At 36.4% G+C, this 19,556-nt stretch overlaps 2 protein-coding genes across 2 annotated transcripts; both read right to left on the bottom strand.

The window, feature by feature from the left end:
* Window positions 1-571: 571 nt before the first annotated feature.
* LOC103939501 (myosin-9) lies at window positions 572-9,261 on the bottom strand. Its single transcript, XM_048576910.1, is given in 9 exon segments — window positions 572-1,047; window positions 1,209-1,367; window positions 1,461-1,619; window positions 1,770-2,012; window positions 2,093-3,093; window positions 3,096-5,136; window positions 5,138-5,347; window positions 5,454-5,567; window positions 9,096-9,261. Coding segments are annotated over 8 exon segments (4,134 nt in total). The 5' UTR covers window positions 5,535-5,567; window positions 9,096-9,261; the 3' UTR covers window positions 572-807.
* A 3,678-nt stretch (window positions 9,262-12,939) lies between these two features.
* On the bottom strand, window positions 12,940-19,001 carry LOC103939502 (vanillin aminotransferase). The gene is made up of 20 exons (XM_009349594.3): window positions 18,833-19,001; window positions 18,744-18,802; window positions 17,304-17,443; window positions 17,036-17,120; window positions 16,812-16,884; window positions 16,181-16,278; window positions 15,945-16,037; window positions 15,440-15,513; window positions 15,309-15,347; window positions 15,147-15,235; window positions 14,993-15,069; window positions 14,830-14,904; window positions 14,468-14,515; window positions 14,290-14,373; window positions 14,111-14,198; window positions 13,955-14,033; window positions 13,740-13,830; window positions 13,563-13,641; window positions 13,313-13,428; window positions 12,940-13,189 (listed from the first exon to the last, which is right to left on the bottom strand). The coding sequence occupies exons 2-20, from the start codon at window positions 18,783-18,785 to the stop codon at window positions 13,115-13,117; spliced, it is 1,545 nt and encodes a 514-aa protein (XP_009347869.1). The 5' UTR covers window positions 18,786-18,802; window positions 18,833-19,001; the 3' UTR covers window positions 12,940-13,114.
* Window positions 19,002-19,556: the final 555 nt, after the last annotated feature.

Here is a 19,556-nt window from a genome sequence, read left to right as displayed (position 1 = left end):
TTCTTTGGATATGAGACCGGAACCTATGTTTGGAAGATGAACTTATATGATATCCATGTTTGAATTTCCATGGCTATCATATTCATGTGGAAGCTAGGAATTCTTTCAGATTCATTTCAGAAAAATTTGGAAGATGAACATGCTTGAATGCTTCAACTTGAAATATATCAACATCCGCGGGGGATGGAGGACTACGACACCTTCTGTTACGTGATTGCCAAGGTACTGTGGAGGCCACACTCAATCCAAACCCCATAGGAATCAATTTATAAAAAATAAAAAAAATAAAAAAACTAAAATGAAATGCTAAATACTTATTGTCAGGGAGGAAAAATAAGACTATTCGTAGGAGCTAGAGTGGATAAAACAGTACTCGTTATGGAAGTGATCAACAACATTACCAAAGCTCATGGGGGTGTATCTGTATTTGGCGGAGTAGGTGAACGTACTCGAGAAGGAAATGTTCTTGATGAGGGGAGATACGACTCACAAACAACTTAGACCGTCCTCTCCTTTTCATATCAACAAACGCACAAATTCTTATATTTCCGAAAGCATCTGCAACCCGGTATAAAAACTAAATACAAACTTAAATAACACATGAATCATCTGTGTTTTGCTTTGCAAACAGCCAAGGGGATAGAACTAAAATAAATTCCCTGACCAACAACCTCTCAAAAAACCAAGCTTGAAAGCATAAAAACAAAGCCTTCAATCTTCATGTGCAAAATTAATAACAAGCGAAACAAGTAACGAAGTAATCACCCAAAAACCTGACGGTCAAACCCAAAAACATAAATATGTAATCTAGTATTGTTTCCCAAGAATGATGCCGATGATCGCAGACACCACAGCCACTCCCACGATGAACTTAACGCTCATCATTGGGGAAGCCTCGGCAGTATGTGTATGGATATCTGAAGATGATGAGGTTTGAATAGGTGTTGCTTCTGCCTTCTTCTTGCTCTTCCTTTTCGATGGAGTTGAAACGGTTGATCCAATGTCCCTGGATTTCACTTCCAGTCCGGCTACACTGCCTCCATCACCCTGCAAGTTGTTTTCGTTTCCCACAAGTTGTTTAGGACAATTATGTTGACAAACTTGACAGCCACTTACAACTTATGATTACATAACTAGTGTATGCTGTTTTCGAAACTTCTACTGTGGTGGTATTTATGAAGGGAGTTGGGAAACAGAAATAAACATACCCTTTCTGTTACTTTGGTATCTGCCAGCTGCAGTTTTTGCTCGAGCTCCTTTACTTGCTTATCTAGAAGTGCGATTTCCTTATTCTTAGCTTCAAGTTCTTCAAGGGAACACTTCAATGATGCTTCTCGTTCCAGGTCCTTTTGAGAATCTGCTTCTTTCTGTTGAATAGGAAATTCAAACATGGAATGTTGAGAATTGTCATCGTACAGTTTTAAGTAAAAAAAAATCTTAAACATTGATCGGTGCCTTACCTGTTCAGCAACAGTGGCATGAGCAAGTTGTAACTCGCTATGGAGTTTTGTGACTTGTTCATTCAATAAATCTCTGTCATGGACCTTATGCACGTGATCCTCCAACTTTGAAGTCAACTCTGCCTCTCTTTCGGCCGCAGCCGCCTTAATGCTTTCAACCTACAATTCATCTGAGTCAGAAAGAATTTTTAAAAAGATGAATGTGCCCCTTTCTTTGGCCGCCCCCATCGCATGCAGAAAATAAATATTTATACGGTTGCAGGATAAGAACATATTCTGTGGATTTTTTTTTCATGAATTGATATTTACCTCTTTTTGCAGTTGAGCTTCGGTTTTCACCAATTTCTCTTCGAGTTCCTTGAGAGAATTCTGCAACAAAGGCTTCTCAGCAACCTCAGCCTTGAGATTTTCAATCTCAGATTTTAAAGCAGCTTCTCCTGCTTTTTGTTCCTTGAGCTGTTCTTCAAGCTCGGATATCACTTGCTGGAGTTCCTTCTTAGTATTTTGATGCACTTCATTAAGCAGGCTGTTCTCATCCATAACCGAAGATATCTGTGGCAAACGAATTAGCTAATAAGCATAAAGCAACAATAAATAGCCGCAAAATAATCACAAGAAAGTTTGGTGCAAACCTGAGATTGTAGTTTCTGCCCTTCAGAAGAATGCTGCTGCATTAAATCTTCAATAGTCCTTTTTGCAGCCTGAAGTTGTTCAACTGTTTCATCCTTCTCAACAACTGCAGTAGAATATTTTGCTTCAAGGTCACTTAGTTTGGACTCATATGTAGACACATCCTCCATAAGCTTTATATTTGCCTCAGCAAGTTTTCCGCTCTCTTCTTCAAAGTGAGCTAACTTGGTTTGCAGTTCCTCAACAATATTCTCCAGACTCTTCAGCTTCGATAGACTCTCTTCCAGCTCTGCTTTTCTGGTTTCAGAAACCGTAGATGCTTCTCGAACTTGCTCTTCATACAATTTTACTTGGCCTTCTAGTGCATTTAGCTTCTCGAGCAATTCATTAGCTTCCAAATCTCTCTGACTGAATCTTTCAATGGCTTCTTGCAATTTTGTCTCTGCTTCCACAATGCGGACTTCAGAAGCAGAATGAAGGTCTAAGGCTCTTGAGTGCTTCTCAGTTAATTCCTCAACAGTGCTCTTGTGCGAAACAAGTTCTCTTGTAGTGACTTCAGTTTCAGATAGAGCAGCATTCAACGATTCTTGCAATTCATCAATCTTGCATTTCAACTGAACATTCGTCTCAACTAGCATTTCATTTTCTGAGAGGGACTGAGAAGCTTTGTTTTCGGCTTCCAAGATCTGTTTTCTGAGTTCTTCATTCGTACTTTCCGAAGATGCGAATTTAGCCAAGCTGTCGTCCAGCTCTTCTTTCAACGATGCAAATTTCTGCTCTGCTTCGGCAACATGCTCTTCATAAACCTTCACCTGATCTTCAAGAGCCTTTAGTTTCTCAAGCAGAGAATTTGCCTCAGCATCCCTGTTAGTGAAGCTCCCTAATGCTTCTTGAAGTTTGATCTCTGAATCCCTCACTAGGGTTTCATGTAGTGCTTGAAGTTCTGAGTTCTTTGACGTTGTTTCCTCTATTACTTTGCCTTGTTGCTCCAGTTGCTCCTCGCAGATTTGAGTTTTGCTATGACCTCACCTTCTCTGATTCCAGCAGCATTAAGATCATTTTCAATGCTTTCCAATTTCTCTTTAGTCATCTTCAACTCATCTCTCAAGACCTCCACCAAGTTTTCTGATTCGGAAAACTTCTCAGTAAAACTACTCGATGCATCCTCTAACCTTTTCTTCTCTTCTGTGGCAACATTCAAGGCTTCAAACAACTCCCTTTCCCTTTCGTTGGCCGCTTGCAGTGCAACTTCAAGGCTAGATGTTCTTGCTTGGAATGCCTCGAGTTCAGAGGCAAGTTCAGATACCTTGTTAGAATAATTCTTAGAATCTGCTTCTGCATCCTGACATTTCTTTTCCAACGCAGTTATTTGTTCCTCGAGTTCTTGAATTCTGTACTTCTCTGTTTCAAGCATTAACTCCAGCTCGCTCACCTTTTTACCAGTATCCTCCACTTTGGTATGAGAAATTTGGACCAAATCTTCAAGTTCGAGGCTTCGCTGATGGTGTTCACTGGCCCGGCCCTCATGTTCGGCACATTTCTCGGAGGCAGTCTTCAATTCCTCCTGAAGCTTTGAATATTGCGAAGTTGCCTGGTTTAACGCAGATTCCAGCTGGCCTATCTTCTCTTGGTATTCTTGCACCTGACTGGTCAGCTGTTTCTTTTCTTCCTCGACCTCGCTCAATGTAGTATTGAGTGCAGATATTTTTTGAGAGTATTCTTGCAGACCACTCTCAGCAATTCCTCGGTTCAGCTCTACCACATTTACCTGTTGCTCAAGCTCTACATTCTTTTGTTCTACTGCTATAAAGCGCGTCTCAAGCTCTCTCAGTTGCAATTTTGCCTCCTCTGATGCTGCATTTGAAACTTGAATAATTGCTTCAAGTTCAAGATTCTTTTCAGTAGCAGTTGCAAAAGCAGTTCCTGATTCCTTGTGGAGCTCTTCCAGCGACTTCAACTTCTGTTCAAGCTCAGCATTGTTTGACAAAGATTGAGACAAAAGATCATCTTTTTTACCGATGTTCTCCTCCGAAAGCTTCAATTTTTCTTCAAGATCACCGCACAGCTCCTTCGTCAGATGCACATTACTGGTGAGATCTGCCACAGCTGCTTCCAGAGCTTCTTTTTCTTTGGTTACTATTGCCAAATTTTCTTGTGCAGCTACGGCCATCTCTTCTTGAGTTTTTCGTGCGGCTTCAACTAATTCCTTGGCACTCCATTCCTCCTGTAGCTTCAACTTGATTTCTTCCAATTCAGAAACCTTTGCTTGAAGATCTTCTTTAGTTGAGGCAAACAGATTTTCAAGAGAGGAAATATCTTCCTTCACTTGAGACTCCGAGGCCTTTTTCAGGTTCAATTCCTCAGTCAGTTCATTTATCAGAGCTGCCTTAGCCGAGAGTTTCTCCTCCAGTTCCACACCTTGAGACTTTGATAGAGCCAGCTCTTCTTGGACAGCAGAAAGCTCGGCAGCGGTAGAACTGAGTGCTTCTTTGACTTTTTCATCTTCGGCAATCTTTTCATACAGGCCCTTGAGTTCTCCTTGTATCAAAGCCATCTGATCTTCCATCTCTTTCGCACTCAACTTTGTTGCTTCAAGCAGTTTCTCGAACTCCAAGGCCCTCTTTGTCTCAGATTCAGCATGTGAACCACTTTGCTTGTGCAGATCCTCAAACTTTTGCACCTCGCAGGCAGAACTCTGCAGCTCTTGCTCCAATTCCTGCATCCTCTTTCTCGAGCTTTCAAGCTCAAGGTTGAGACCATCAAACGATTCCTTCACCCCGATCAGATCCTTGTGCTTTTCTTCTTGAGCTTGCAATGCCTCTTGCAAAACATTGAGCTGCGAACTGTATTTCTCCTCGGCTTCAGTGATTTGCTCTTGCAACTTTTTATGACTGAGTTCGAGCTCTTCATACTTCTTTCCGCTTTCTCCCAACTTCTCCTTCGTAAGCAAGACCTCATGCTTCAGCTCAGAGTTCTCTGATTCCGAATGCTTCAACGCACCAGCCAACCTTGCGACTTCAACCTCAAGGTCACTCACCTTCTCCCGTAGCTTCTAGCAATTCTCTGCTCGAATTGCTCGAGCTTCTCGTAATAACAGATGGCTTGTCGTCCTCCCCCAATGCTGTTTCAGCAGCATGAGAACCATCCTTCACATCTATCGATTCTCTCTCAACTTTAATGAACTCTCCATCAAAAGTTGCGTCCTCCTCTTCCTTCTTTCCTTCTTTTTCAACCGAAGGCACTTCCCCATTCGATACCTACATAAAAATAAATAAAATAAAAACATTCAAAATCGATTCAAATCCATGCAAAATCAAATGATCCCACGAAAGGCTTAAATTACAGATCGTAGATTGCGGTTACCTTGATCGCTTCGGCATTTGTAGTCTCGGCGTCATCAGCAACCTTCACCGGGCTTTCGGGAATCACTTGTGCTTCTTCCATATTTTACCAAATTTTCACCTACTCCACTTGCTTCTGTGCATTTTAGAACAACAACTTCATCCGACTCGTAAGTGGCTAATCTAACAAAATCTATCATTTGACAAAAAAACTTCATCAGATTGTCTAAAAAGAAATCATCATCTTAATTATTACACTTTCTTTTCTAGGAAAATTCTTTTACGTGAAGGCTTTTGCAATAATAATGCATGAAAAATGGGTAAGCTCAGAGGGGCACTTCTGTAATTTGGGTCACAAGGAGAGGACAGGTCACAGGATCCCCTTGTAAACTGTGGGCCGGACAAAGACAAACAATCTGACGTGGAAACCAAACAGGGACCCATCAGCATCATGGCACAGAATTTTATTATTTTGTGCATGATAATTCAATTATTTTTCATAAATTAAAAAAAAAAAAATATTCTAAATTTCTAGTCAATTATTCAGGCTACTTCTAACATCAATATGGATAACTAATAAGGAAAACTATTGGAAAATATTTGAAAACTTTGAATTTTAACGAAAATGATAAAATAAAAGGTAAAATGAATAAGACCAAGATTGACTTTTTAGTGTAAAAATATGATTTTTCGTTAAAGTTCCCTAACTAATAAGGGTAAATGTTATTCATACCTATTTTTACTTCCCAGTTTTACACATTCTTGTTAGTTTTTTGTCATTGATCTTCTTCACTTCATTTATCTAACGGTCGAAAATTGAAGAGGGAGTGTGAGAAGTTAAAAAGAATGTATGAACAACACTACCCTTAATAAAGCATAGGTTCTAGGTTTTTGGCCCCCAAATAACCTCGATAATGTTATCACAGCTCGAGCTAATAACACTACGCAATTGTGGAACCATAAATCTGTTATACCCCAAAATGAAAAAGCCAACAGGAGAACATCTTAATTATTTTTAAGGTAAGATCAAAGGTGGTGCTATCAAACACCACTTGTTGCCTTCCACACATTCTTCTTAATTTACAGGTGTCAGATTGAATAAATTAAAAAAAAAATCAAATAAAAGAAATTAACAAAGAAAAAAAAACACCACTTGTTGCCTTCCACATATTCTTCCTAATTTACAGTTGTCAGATCGAATAAATTAAAAAAAAATCAAATAAAAGAAATTAACAAAAAAAATAACGATATATGTGAATAGCACCACCAAGATCAAAACCACCTGCTGCCTGCCATTTTTTGTCACTTAACTAGTGATGATCTTAACATGTGAAAATTTCATGTGGAACGATTTAGCATGTGGGACCCAAGATACTTCATTCAACCCCATCTTCTAAGAATTCATTTTTAATATAGAGGATTGCATCATTACATGGCTTTAAAAAAAAAAAAAAAAAAAAAAAAAAAAAAAAAAAAGAGAAAATTGGAAAAAAAGAAAAGAAAAGAAAAAAAAAGCTGTCCATCATTGAATCTCTAGAGACATCTGGACCGTCCGTTGCTAATACACAAAAAGTGAAGCACATAGTGGGTGGTGGCCTGCCACCAACAAGGTTGATCCGGAAGGGCATCTTTTCCGGATAATTTCCTCTTAATTCATCAGGTTTGGAGATCTGAATTATTGAAATTTGATCGAACGATTACAAATAAAGATTTGTTTTAAAAGTTATAATAACTTTAATTATTGGATCAAATTTTAATAACTCAAATCTCCAAACTTAATGGATTAGAATGAAGAGATCCAGAGATGATCATTTTTCGGTCCGTCCATCCTTCATTTTTTGGCTGTATTTTATTTTTTTTTTATATTTGAATTGACAGATCACAGACAGACCAAAAAGAAAAAAACAAAGAAAATTAAAAAGATTGTTTCAAAGTTAAAGCAGCAAGGAGACATCATTTTCTTTCTTAATTTTGTTTTCCTATTTCAGGTTTTTTTATTATAAATATTATTGCACTAAGATGTTAGAGTATTAGGCTAAAACTCACAATAAGTTCGCAATAATATGATATGATTCAAATTCGCCTTTGACGAGAATCGAACATAGAACTCTCATATTTTTTTAACATATCCTTAATCACCTTTTTAACTCCTTAATTACATAAAGAGGCATACCAATTATCTTTGACAAATGGAGAAAAAATTAGGTGGCCACTAATTAAGGTTGATCGTCAAGATCAACTTTGACATGACATAAATGCTACGACATGAATAGGGGCGAGAGAAGAAATGAGTACGAGATCAACTAAGTCTCTCTAATCAATTAATTCTCAATTTTTCAGATATTAGATTATCTAAATAATCTCATGAAGCATACGTCAGCAATCGCACGAGAAGCCAAGAATGGGTAAATTACATATTACATACATACAATACATAGCATCTTTTTCTCCATCTTACTTTTACTACTATTTTTGCTACTAGTAATTCAATAACATTACTAATAAAAACTTCACTAAAACTAAATAAATATATATTTAATTTAATTTAATTTAATTAAAAGTAATGATATTCATACCATGTTTTTATGTTATATTTCTATATCACCTTAGGTGGCATCTAAAATGGACAGTCATATTATTTGAAAAATTTGTAAAATCCAAGAAAATGAAGGAGAAAGATTCATCGTATACTACAATTATCGTTTTATTAACTAATTTTTTTTAATTATTAGTTTATTAAATAACGAACTAAATTTAAAAATCTAATTAATTCAAATGATGTGGCTGTCCATATCAAATGTCACCTAAAATGATATGAAAATATAGTATAAAAATATGGTATAAATAACATTATTTTTAAATTAAAAGCTGGAATCCAAGTGGAACTCGAAGTCTCGAACTGCAAAAAGTCGTGCAATTAAACCAACCTCAAATATAGCCAAAAAAAAAAAAAAAAAACCAACCTCAAATATATTAAGTTTACCAATAAATTCATACTTTATTAACCCTTTAATAGCGATCTAAACAGCTAAGACGACTAAAATCTCCACCTAACACCCCTAATTAAATAAAATTTAATTTCGAGATTTATTAATTGTCCTGCTTCTGCAAAGATCTCAAAGCAACATAAACTGGTCAAACAAAAGAATGAACCAATTTGACTTTCTCATCAAAATAAAAACGAACATAGAAACTGAAGCAGATAAATGATCATCAACCAGCAATTCGAAGGTGAAAGAATTACGATATGGTGATGGTTTCTTCGAAAATTTTTTCTACAAGACGATATTCTAAACTACTCTAACTTACAGTAACGCGTGACGGTATTAGTTTCCCTGAACAACTGGCCTAACCCATTTGCAGATCCATTCAGAGACTTCAAAGACACAAACTTTGACATAAAAAGCACACTAAAATCCTCTTATGAAATTATCAATCCAATCCACATATAAATCAAATTCTCAAATTTTCACAAAATCCACACCAAATCCAGATTCCATCATCACCCTATGATCGATTAAAGCTTGATGCTTGATCAAATCAAAACACCACAAACAAAAGAATAACACAACCTCTGCATCAGTCAGTAAAAACAGAGCAACCATGCACAAAATAAATAGAAAATGAAAAAAACAAAATAAGCAGAGAGAGATTGATGGCTTACCTGATGAAGTTTTGATCGGATTCTCCTGAGATTTCTGGGAAGCTTTTTTTGTTGTTTTTTCTCGAGAGACGAAGAACAAATGGATCGATTAGGATTTTGGAGGAAGGTGATGAGGACTATGAAGGTGAAAAAACAAAATGAAAAGGGCAGAGGAGTAGCGAGAGAGAGGAGATTCCCACTATATAAATATGAGTGAGCGGGCAGAGGGGTCCACCCTTATTGCAGTGGGACCCCTTCGGGGGGAATCCGACAGTAGCAGCTGCTTTGCTATTTTCGCAGACTCTTAACCTCCGATTTCGTTTTAATTACATGAAAGGACAACCAGGGACGCAAATTGTATGGTGATTTGGGATTTGGGATTTTCCCCTTATTTTTTGTTATTTTTTGACGTGTTTGGATTTTAGACCTATAGATTTCAACTGAATCTTTTTTTTCAACGGTTCAAATCTGTGGATTTGAAACCTCTTGATTCGAAAATCCATTGTTTGGACATAATACTTAAAGGTAGGAATTTGAATTTTAGGAATAAATAGATAAGCTTTTAGATATCAACGATGGAATGATTTCATTAATAAGAAACGAATATATAAGGGGGTGTTATATTAGATACATATTTTTCAATAACCAAATCTTTGCTCTAAGGAGAAATTTGCACAATTAATTCACCAGATAAACCTCTACATAGCTACCACTAACGATTACCACAAACACGAATGGCAAACAATACAAATCTAACATAATGACGATAGAAACGTCAAGTTTGTTACCGAATGGCACACAAAAACATTTCTCAAACAAGCGAGGTTACAAAAACCATTGCGAAAACAACAATGCCACAACAAATTGCCGAAGTAATCACAAAACAATAAAACATAGGTGATGGGCAGGCAAACGCCGGAACAGGGATGGGAAACATAGGTGATGTGGGGGGCGGAAGAAAGGAGACGGGTGACGTCGCGGACTGAGCAATATTGAAGGAGGAAGAGACAGGAATAAGGACTATACGAGGGTTTAGACTTTAGAGGGTTACCCAGGCCCAACCCAAATCTAGGGACCAATAGTTATGGCGCTTTGAGATCTAGAGTTTTTGGAGAAGAAAGGTTATGTGACAAGTGATTCGGTTTGAGATCTAAGTCTCATAACTTTTGAGATGTTACGTGATAAGAGAAATGTTAAGGAAACTTCTTCAAAATAGGACTCTTCATAAATTTTTTGTCACATTATAGTTTAACGTGATTTTCCGTGCCTACATTATAAAATATTATGCAAAAATATGAGATGCCAGAGAATTCACAGAGAATTTTATTTTAAAGAAAATCTCCTTAACATTCCTTATGTGATAATTTGGATAATAACCTTACATTAATTGAACTCCTAGATTTTAGTATGACTGGCACTCTATATTCATAACTAAACTACAAACAATCTCGACGAATGCTGTACTTGCTTAGTAAAAGTGAAATTTCTAAAGAAATTGTCACCTTTTTGTTGGCCATAACCAAGAAGTCTTGTTACTTATGGTGAAAAATAAGACTTATACAAGAGGTTTGATCGGTCATTGCCACACAAGAAAAAAGAAAAGAAATGGTCGCTTTTTGGTCTCATAAGATTGGCGGCCATAGGCGACCGACCAAACCGCCCATCCAGGCGTGCCAACACGACATGACAACTCTTTCCTTCTTTTTTTAGTCGATTAAGACCTTTGCCTCCCTCACCTTTGCCATCCATGTTTTATAAACTAATTTAAACCAAATTTCCAATTTGGCTTTATAGGCTTCCTTAGTTCTGCCCACCCTTGCTTTCTACTTTCTTTTCTTCAACTGGTCCTATACAATTTGAGGTGCTTAGTCTCCAAAATAAACCTTTGGTGCTTGTGCTAGTGAAGGTAGTGATCGTGGTAGCCAATAAGGGATTACTCTTTATGTTTGTTTGAACGACTTAATTATCTCCCGATCATTAAGTTGGTCATTAAAGAATATATTCATGTGACGATCTTTGTATTTATTCTTATTTGTTAACGAAGTGGAAGATATAGCCGGTGGAATATTTGGAAGTATTGTTTAGCTTTTTGGTACGACAATTATTTGCACAAGGAAATGTTTGGTTGAGATCCTTGTGGAACATAGTCCATTAGGAACAAACAAAGGTGTGTACAAAATATTTTAAAATTTTAAAAAATGCTTCATCTTGTTCTTAAAATGGAACCCTTTCACTTCAACTTTCAAAGACATAAGGTGGTTAATTTTGGAAGAATCGTATGGAAGTGATGTCGAATGCATTGTGTTATATGCTAGCTAGGATTCTACCAAGGTAACGTTGAATACGACTCACATGCGATAAGACATATTTATTTACATAGTTTTTTTTTATATTATTCTCAAAACGAACTGACTAATTAGCTATTAATCTAATTAAATTCTCGAAGTTAAAAACGTGAATATAATATTAGCACGCATATGTAAGTAGTGTGACATCTCCCCTAGAGAATTTTATTGGAGTAGAATGTTTAAATCATAGCCGGCCAAGGCCCAACCACCACCTTTAAGTCTTTGACTAGTTGTTTTGGATGACTACTAAACGTCAACCAACTACTCAAATTTGGCAGACTCTAAGAAGAAAGACTCTTTTCCAATTAAAAAAAAAAAAAAGAAAAGAAAAATAAAAGGAAGATGGCAGTCTTAATTGGTCATCGATCAAGAAAATAAAGAAAATAAAATGAATGCTTGACTAATTGAAAATACATAACAATCACAAATGTTGCAAGCTTCTGAAAAAATTTACAATATGGCTTAAGTATAAGGACCTTTTTATTGGGCACTATATGCAAAAATGTCTCCACAAAAGGTCGTTTGAGATTAACATTTTATCTTACGAGATCATGTGAGAGATGAAAACTCTCGTAACAATTAAGCATTGGAAAAGAAAAACAAGGCGCTTATGTTTGTGTTGGCAAGCAATTTGTGTAGTAGTGTAAAACTTTAAATTTAATATTACGACTGGGTCAGTTAATATTTTGTCATTTTAAGGAAAGTGGAACGATGAAGGGAAATTCAAGCGCAAGTGGTGAAGTATTTTTCTTCAACCCATTGCGTTCAAACCCTCCATTAACTCTGTAGTTTAAATGTATTTAGCTCATTCATACGGGTTTAGGTGAGTGTGATGTTTATATAAGAATTAAGCATCATGAGTTTGATTCAAATTACACTATTGTTATAGTAACATGATTTTAATAGATTAAATGTGAGATCCGTCTAGTTTTTCTATTTTGTTAATTTAATGGTTGGATACCTCTTTTTCTCACTTGTCATTTCTTTCATAGATGAGTGAAATATATTGAACTAAAAAAATCACTCTAAAGCTTCCAATTTCCTCCATCATTTTGTGATTTTAGTAAGATATTCTTGCATATAATGATATTATTATAGAATACAAACAGATATAGTCCACATCAGTGTCTAGTAAGGCCTGGAGTATCTTTAATCTTTGAACTTGATTTATTCCACTAAAGCTACAGCATTTTATAAAAGACAAATGATTTCCGCACCCTCATTTTCTCTTCCTACTCTTCGCCCTTTGTTCATGCCCCTCCATTCTCTTTATTCAATCCAACGGCTATATGAAAAAAAAATATACGAGTGCAGATATCAAAGGAGGTCAAAAGAGAAGGGGATGGAGATTTTGCTCATTTTTGTTTATGACGAGAGCCTGAAATCTTATTTTAAAACACATTCTTTCGGAAGTTGGTCGATGATCTTTTTTATCAACGGGACGAGGAGATTCAAAACTTGAAACCTCTTTCAAAATTGAAAGAGAAGAGAAGTACCACTTAACCGAAAACTGTGGGTGAAGTAGGTGAATAGCTCGAATCTCCAATTCAAAGAACCAACGTGATGCGAAAGAAAACGCATTATTCAGAATATCATTCATCACAGAGAACATAACGGGAAAGGTTTTGCTCTACATGAAGTCTACACATTTTTTTCACCATTGTCATTTACAAATACATTTACAAGTTGCAGCTACGTCTGCTTAGACTTGAGTTCCTTCACATACTCTTCAGTGGCCTTCAATGCTTTCCCATAAATGCTTATCAACTGGAAGAGAAAACACAGGTTCCGGTTAGCATGTTCGTCAAAAACTCACTCCGAAAACCTTTTACGCGATTCAAGTGTTACTCAATTTTTGGGGAGATTGGAACAAATCGGGGAATAGCCTACCTCTTCAACCTCACTAGGAGTCATAATAAATGGTGGAGACATCATTGTGTTATCCCCGGCGACGCGTACTAGCATTCCGTGCTTCTGGCATTGAGCTCCAAAGTATGCACATACCTCTGTGATGCATATCATCAAGGTGTAATGTCATTATATTAATATGTAAAAGATGAAATTTGTCCCACAAATACTATCCTTGCGAGATGTAATCTACCTACGTCATTTTTCTTTGTAGTGTATGGATGAGACTTACCCCATTCAGCAGGAAATGGATCATTGGGTGACTTATTGTCTGCGAATTCTGTACCAATGATCAATCCAGTTCCCCGTATCTGCATAACCGACATAAGAAGAACCATGTTAATATCGTACTGATTGTAATTTCTCTTTCTGATTTCTGTAGTGCAAAAAATTAGGTAACAACATGTACCTCCCCTATGATTGGACTGTCAGAGAAGGCTTTTACACCGTCTTGAAATCTTGGGGCAATGCTCCGTACTTGTTCAACAATATTCCTTTCCCTACAAACAAGTGAAATGTCAATTTCCAATTACCAAGATTGGTGTTTTAGTCAGCATGAGATCAACGCTGTTTCCTCCAGATTCTAAACATGGTTTGTTTAAATCCTTAAATGTAAGAACATACTTGTAGATCTTGAGTGCTTCAATTGCAACTGCACAGGCTACGGGGTGTCCAGAATATGTAAACCCGTGAGAAAAAGAACCTGGCGCAAAAGAAATTGTCTTGTTCAACAATAATACCTTGGAACAGAATTTGATTCGTTTATAGTTATGAACATACCAAGCTTGCTGCTTTGAGAGTGTATGACATCTGAAACTTCTGGGCTCACAAGAACAGCGCCGATTGGCATATATGCAGAAGAAAGAGCCTGGGACATCCAACAACAAAGTGATGAGGAAACAAATATTTCTGTGGGATGTGAGAGAGCGGCTCTGTATTTGTACATGGTTTCATTTTACCTTCGCCACAGATACAAGGTCTGGTTTAATGTTGTATTTGTCACACCCATACATGTAGCCAAGCCTTCCAAATGCACAGATTACCTTTAGAAGTAAAGAAATAAAGCCTAAGCTTAACAACCAACATATAAAGCTGACTTAAAAAATCAGTTTACAATAAAGAAAGAATTCCATATACCTCGTCGGCAATAAACAGAATGTCATATTTCTTCACAACAGCTTGAACCTGCATCAAATAGGAAATGCTTGTCCATTACAAAGATTGAGAGCGAGAGAGTCACTGTCTATTCTGAGTGAAACAACAGCTTAAAGCTTTGCAATTATCCAGTAGCAGTAATTCCCATACTGAAGTAAATCAACACAAAGCAGGACAAGTAAAAAACAAGTATGGGACAAAGTATTTGTTTAATCACTTAAAAGATATATTTCAGCTTATCTAACAGTAAGGGACTTAAGTAACCTGGATAGACTAATGAAAAATACATCCAATGAAGCATTTCAAGTCCTGTTCATTTTGTAAGACACTCTGCAAATGCTCACCTTTTCAAAATAAGTTGCAGGCGGAGGTATCACACCGCCTGCTCCCATGACAGGTTCAGCAATGAACGCAGCAATCTGAAAATAACAAACACATCGTCTCAAAAACACAAAGTACCCTCGGCATTTCTAGAATGATTTTAAACATTACACTTGAATAACTTACTGTCTCTGGTCCCTCTTTGAGGATAAGATTTTCCAAATTGTTGGCTAGTCTTGTAGAATACTCTTCTTCTGTCTCACCTGGCATAATCAAGCTAAAACTTTAATAAAATCAGTCACAGTTAAATCTCAAAGATTAGATCAGTCTAAAAATGGACCTGGAAGGTGATGGCGCCAATAATGTGGGCAGTCAGTGTGCAAAACAAATGGAGCTGGAAGATCAAACTTTTGATGCAATGCGGGGAGGCTGCGAAAAAAATTTAGAGTCAATGGACTGAAGGATATATTTCCTGCAAAATTCTCTAGAATATTTATCCTACCCAGAAAGACTTGCGGCTATCAAAGTTGAACCATGGTACCTGTTAGGACAAAAAGACAACGTCAAGGGACTGGGTACAATAACTGGAGCAAATAAAGAGAAAACAAAAGGAGTTGAGAAAGTTGAAAATACGATTTATGTCGAGCTATGAATTTCTTTTTAGCTGGGCGTCCAAGTGCATTATTATAATACCAAACCAGCTTCACCTACAAAGCAAATATTTCAAATAGTTATAAAGACATCATCTATAATATCCAAACTGGTTATTGATTACATTCGCATGAATTAGGTATTCAGGCAACTAAGATATCTTCCAAATTTGCGGAGTTCATAACCTTTTCAGATTTTGAATTTTCCTTTGATAATTACATGGAATCAAATTGAACAAGTATAAATAATTGTTCCACAGTTCCGCTTCATGATAATAACAAGAAGGATAACGAAGTCCTTTAGTTTGGTTACTTTGTGCTCATGCATTGTATTAATTGATTAATGTTATTCTCTCAACAACTCGTTGACGTTTAACGTCATTGTTACCATGCAAAGGTAGTATGTAACATCAATCAAAATTCGCTTTTCCATCTTAGATAAATTGGAAACTGTAATCAAATATATTTCTTCTACAATCGAATCAAACCTGAGTATCATTGGCTTCAGATCCACTATTAGTAAAGAAGGCTTTGGCCATTTTTGAAGCTGTAAAAGTTTCTAGAAGTTCTTTCGCCAAGTCCTGTAAAAGAAAATATGTTGCTGAATATCACATGCAGGCATCTTAAGAAGGTATCCATTCAACTATCTGTAATAGAAAATAATTGAATCTAGAATTGAAGAGTAATATAAAAAACTAGGAAGTAGGAAAAAAAAAATGAATACCAAAGATGGTTTAGTAGTACGATTCCAAAATGAGTGGTAAAATGGCAAGGTATTCAACTGTTTAGTTGCAGCTGCAACTAGTCGAGGTTCATTTCCGCCTGCAAGTTTAACAATAAAACATTTGAATTCAAGTACTTTCACATATTAGCGTGTAAACAGACATAGATGACGTTCAACATATCTACTTTTTGACAAATACACATAACAAACATACAATAGTGAGGTCAGGAAAAGCTAAAAAACAGATAATAGGAGTAACCTAGGATTCTATACGGGTAATAAAGAGGTCAAAGTGACTAGTGCAGATAGTCCTCTGCAAGATCAGGGCGTGCAAGAAGCTGAAATACAAGGCTACGAGAGGGAAACGATGTTCTTAGACATTCAAATTTTGATTGTGGAGTTATCTGTTTTTGAAACTTTCTTTTATCTTTTTTATTTCATTAGTGAATGATAATAAAGATGAGGAAGAAGCATGCATAATGATGAGAAACGCAATTGAGGAGTTATTCAGAACTTTTGTGAGGTAGTTCTGACTGCTTCAAGTGACTCAGTAATATAACAGTCTTATGAACTAAGGCGAAGAAGGAAGCTTCAAGCTGAAGAAAAAAATAGGGAAACAAATCTTTCACACCTAATGCTGTGCACCACAGACCAGCAAGAGCATCAAGGTACTTCTTCCCATTGCTGTCATAAACATAGCTACCCTGAAACCAAGAATGAAAAACGTTCAATGACTTCAAAACAGATTAACCTTGAAAATAAGATACAATGATTTTAAACTGGGGTACTTCAACGTTCACAGAGACAATGTTAAGCCAATTTCTAGGACACAAGTCACACAACTAAGAAGTTTACCTCAGACTTTTCTATAATCAAAGGATGCAAATCAGTACTCTGCCACCCAGCTGTGAAGGGTGCAAGCATATCATGCCCCTTGAACCTGAGTAAGTGAATATTTGTCGACAATAAAGCACATGTTAGATTGGATTATCTTGTGCGGACTACTAGTACAGTGGAGATACAAAACCGCAAATGCATGAAAATATACATGATCATACACAATATAAAAGTACCCCGAAAGGGGGATTAATGTGTAGATTGTTAACTGTAGAACACCACCTACCCGAGGCCTTTTTCCTCAGCTGTTGATTCTTCCCTTCGCAAAGGTGACCCTGTACTATAAGACCTGGCCAGAAAGGGAACCAGAAAGACATGCTCCAGTGGACTTCTAGAAGCAGCAGCATATTTTGTACATGAAACAAGCTGTGAACAAGAAAGACAGATATATTAATTACTAAAATTTCTCCAACAAGTTGTGTGTGTGTGTGTGTGTAATCATATGTTCAAACGAATGGGGCCATTAACTTATGAGAAAAATAAATTCTCAATCTTTATGAACATTTTAAGTTCTTGATCTTTATGAACATTTTGGAGTAAGGACATCTATCAGCGTTAACGGAGAACACTTGATAAGACAGAGGTCATATCAGTCGGTACAATTAGTCATACTAGGCTTTGCATTTTGAATTCTCAAAACTGATATCTCTTCTTAAATGCAATTACTTAGCAACAAAATGGATTTTAGAACTGAACAAGCAAAAGCAAAAAATAGTGGAAATATATCCTTATAAACATAATAAGCACATAAAGGGCATGGCCACTGATAAATTTAACTGTAAGAAAGCCACCTAAAAACAAGGTTATTTTGATCCCAACTTCTACTGTACAAAAAGGAAATTAAAAGAACTAAAACGAGTTTGAAATACTCATCTAAAGTCGTTTTTCAGCAGCTTTTTCTCAGCAACCAAACAGAAGGTCAAAAAGTTTACATGCAATTAGTGAAGTGGAAAGTCATAGGACGGATCTCTCTCTCTCTCTCTCGCTCTCTCTCTCTCTCACACACACAGTTATTTTGATCCCAACTTCCACTGTACAAAAAGGAAATTAAAAGAACTAAAACGAGTTTGAAATACTCATCTAAAGTCGTTTTTCAGCAGCTTTTTCTCAGCAACCAAACAGAAGGTCAAAAAGTTTACATGCAATTAGTGAAGTGGAAGGTCATAGGAGGGATCTCTCTCTCTCTCTCTCTCTCACACTCGCACACAGACAAACCTTCCTTTTTTTAATTAATTTTGAATCTTTGATAACGAAATAGGGATGATTAAAAAACAATTTAAAGAACAGTTGATCCATCATTCACAGACCCAGCAAGAAACAAAAAGCTTCAAGAATTCGGATAAGGCATGAAAAATAACAATCTGAAGAAAAGTAAAAAAGGGTGATTGAATTTTTAGCTTTTCCAACATTTCAGCAAAGAAACATAAACTTGAATCAGGAAACTTCATCAACAAAACAAACTGATCAAACCAGAAAGATCAAAACTTTATAAAAAATAAAAAATAAATCTACCACGATGAACTGTATGAAGTGATCCAAAAACAAAATGCACAGAATATTCACACTAATGCGTAGTTTTCAGAACAGAGAGTGAATAAAAAACACATACAGGAAGATGTAATCCAAAAAAAAACCAAACGGGTATTTGAGAATTAAGATTTGATACCTGTGTTCTGAGATTGGATCGAAAAAAACGATTGATCCCCATCTTTTGAATTCGTTTACCCTGCGCAACAAAACAAGCAAAGGACAAGGAGAGCTGTTGGAGTGGATAGAGACCGACTGAAATAGCCTGCCTTTGGTGGCAGAAGTGAAGTGGAAGACGTTGCCAAACACATTAAATTACCACATTGCCCGTTTCGTCCGCCTTTATTATCCGCATCACCATTTTGCTTAATCATGATATCATCGTTGACTCTCTCTGGTGCTAAAGTGGAAGCATCTGTTTTCTGTAACTCCGCAACTGTAGGATTTGCTGGTAGCAATTTTTCCTATCCGAGTGATATTTTAATATAGTATAATAATTTATGGTATATATAAAAAGATTTGAACTTGAAAACTCAAGAAATGAGGCAATCTCCAACTGAAAGCTGGTCAGGTGGTTCGTTTTAGTCCTTTGATCTTTTAAAATATTAATATTTTAATGAATAGGCCATATTTGCCTTCATCTCCAACCAAGGGTCATAGGGCTCGTTTTAGCCATGCGACTAAAAACCGTCTCCAACCGGAGGCTAAAGGGTCATAGGGCCAAACATAATTTATTATTTAAATTTAAAAATTACAACAACTTAAATTTAAAAAGGGTGAAAATTATGTGAAAAATTGTGTACGAATGACTTAGGTATTTATAGAAAAGAGGGAATTTTTATAAAAAAATTTAAAAATTTGGCCAAAAAAAAAAAGACAATATTGTCAGATATATCCGATAAAAAATGTATTAATAATGAAAAATCCAACCTACTCAAGGCTGGTTGGATTG

This window comes from the organism of the source record quoted next, unplaced genomic scaffold, assembly GCF_019419815.1.
Source record: "Pyrus x bretschneideri cultivar Hongxiangsu unplaced genomic scaffold, Pyrus_bretschneideri_v1 Contig93, whole genome shotgun sequence".
Classification (NCBI taxonomy): Eukaryota; Viridiplantae; Streptophyta; class Magnoliopsida; order Rosales; family Rosaceae; genus Pyrus; species Pyrus x bretschneideri.
This window is presented reverse-complemented; position numbering and strand designations above follow the sequence as displayed.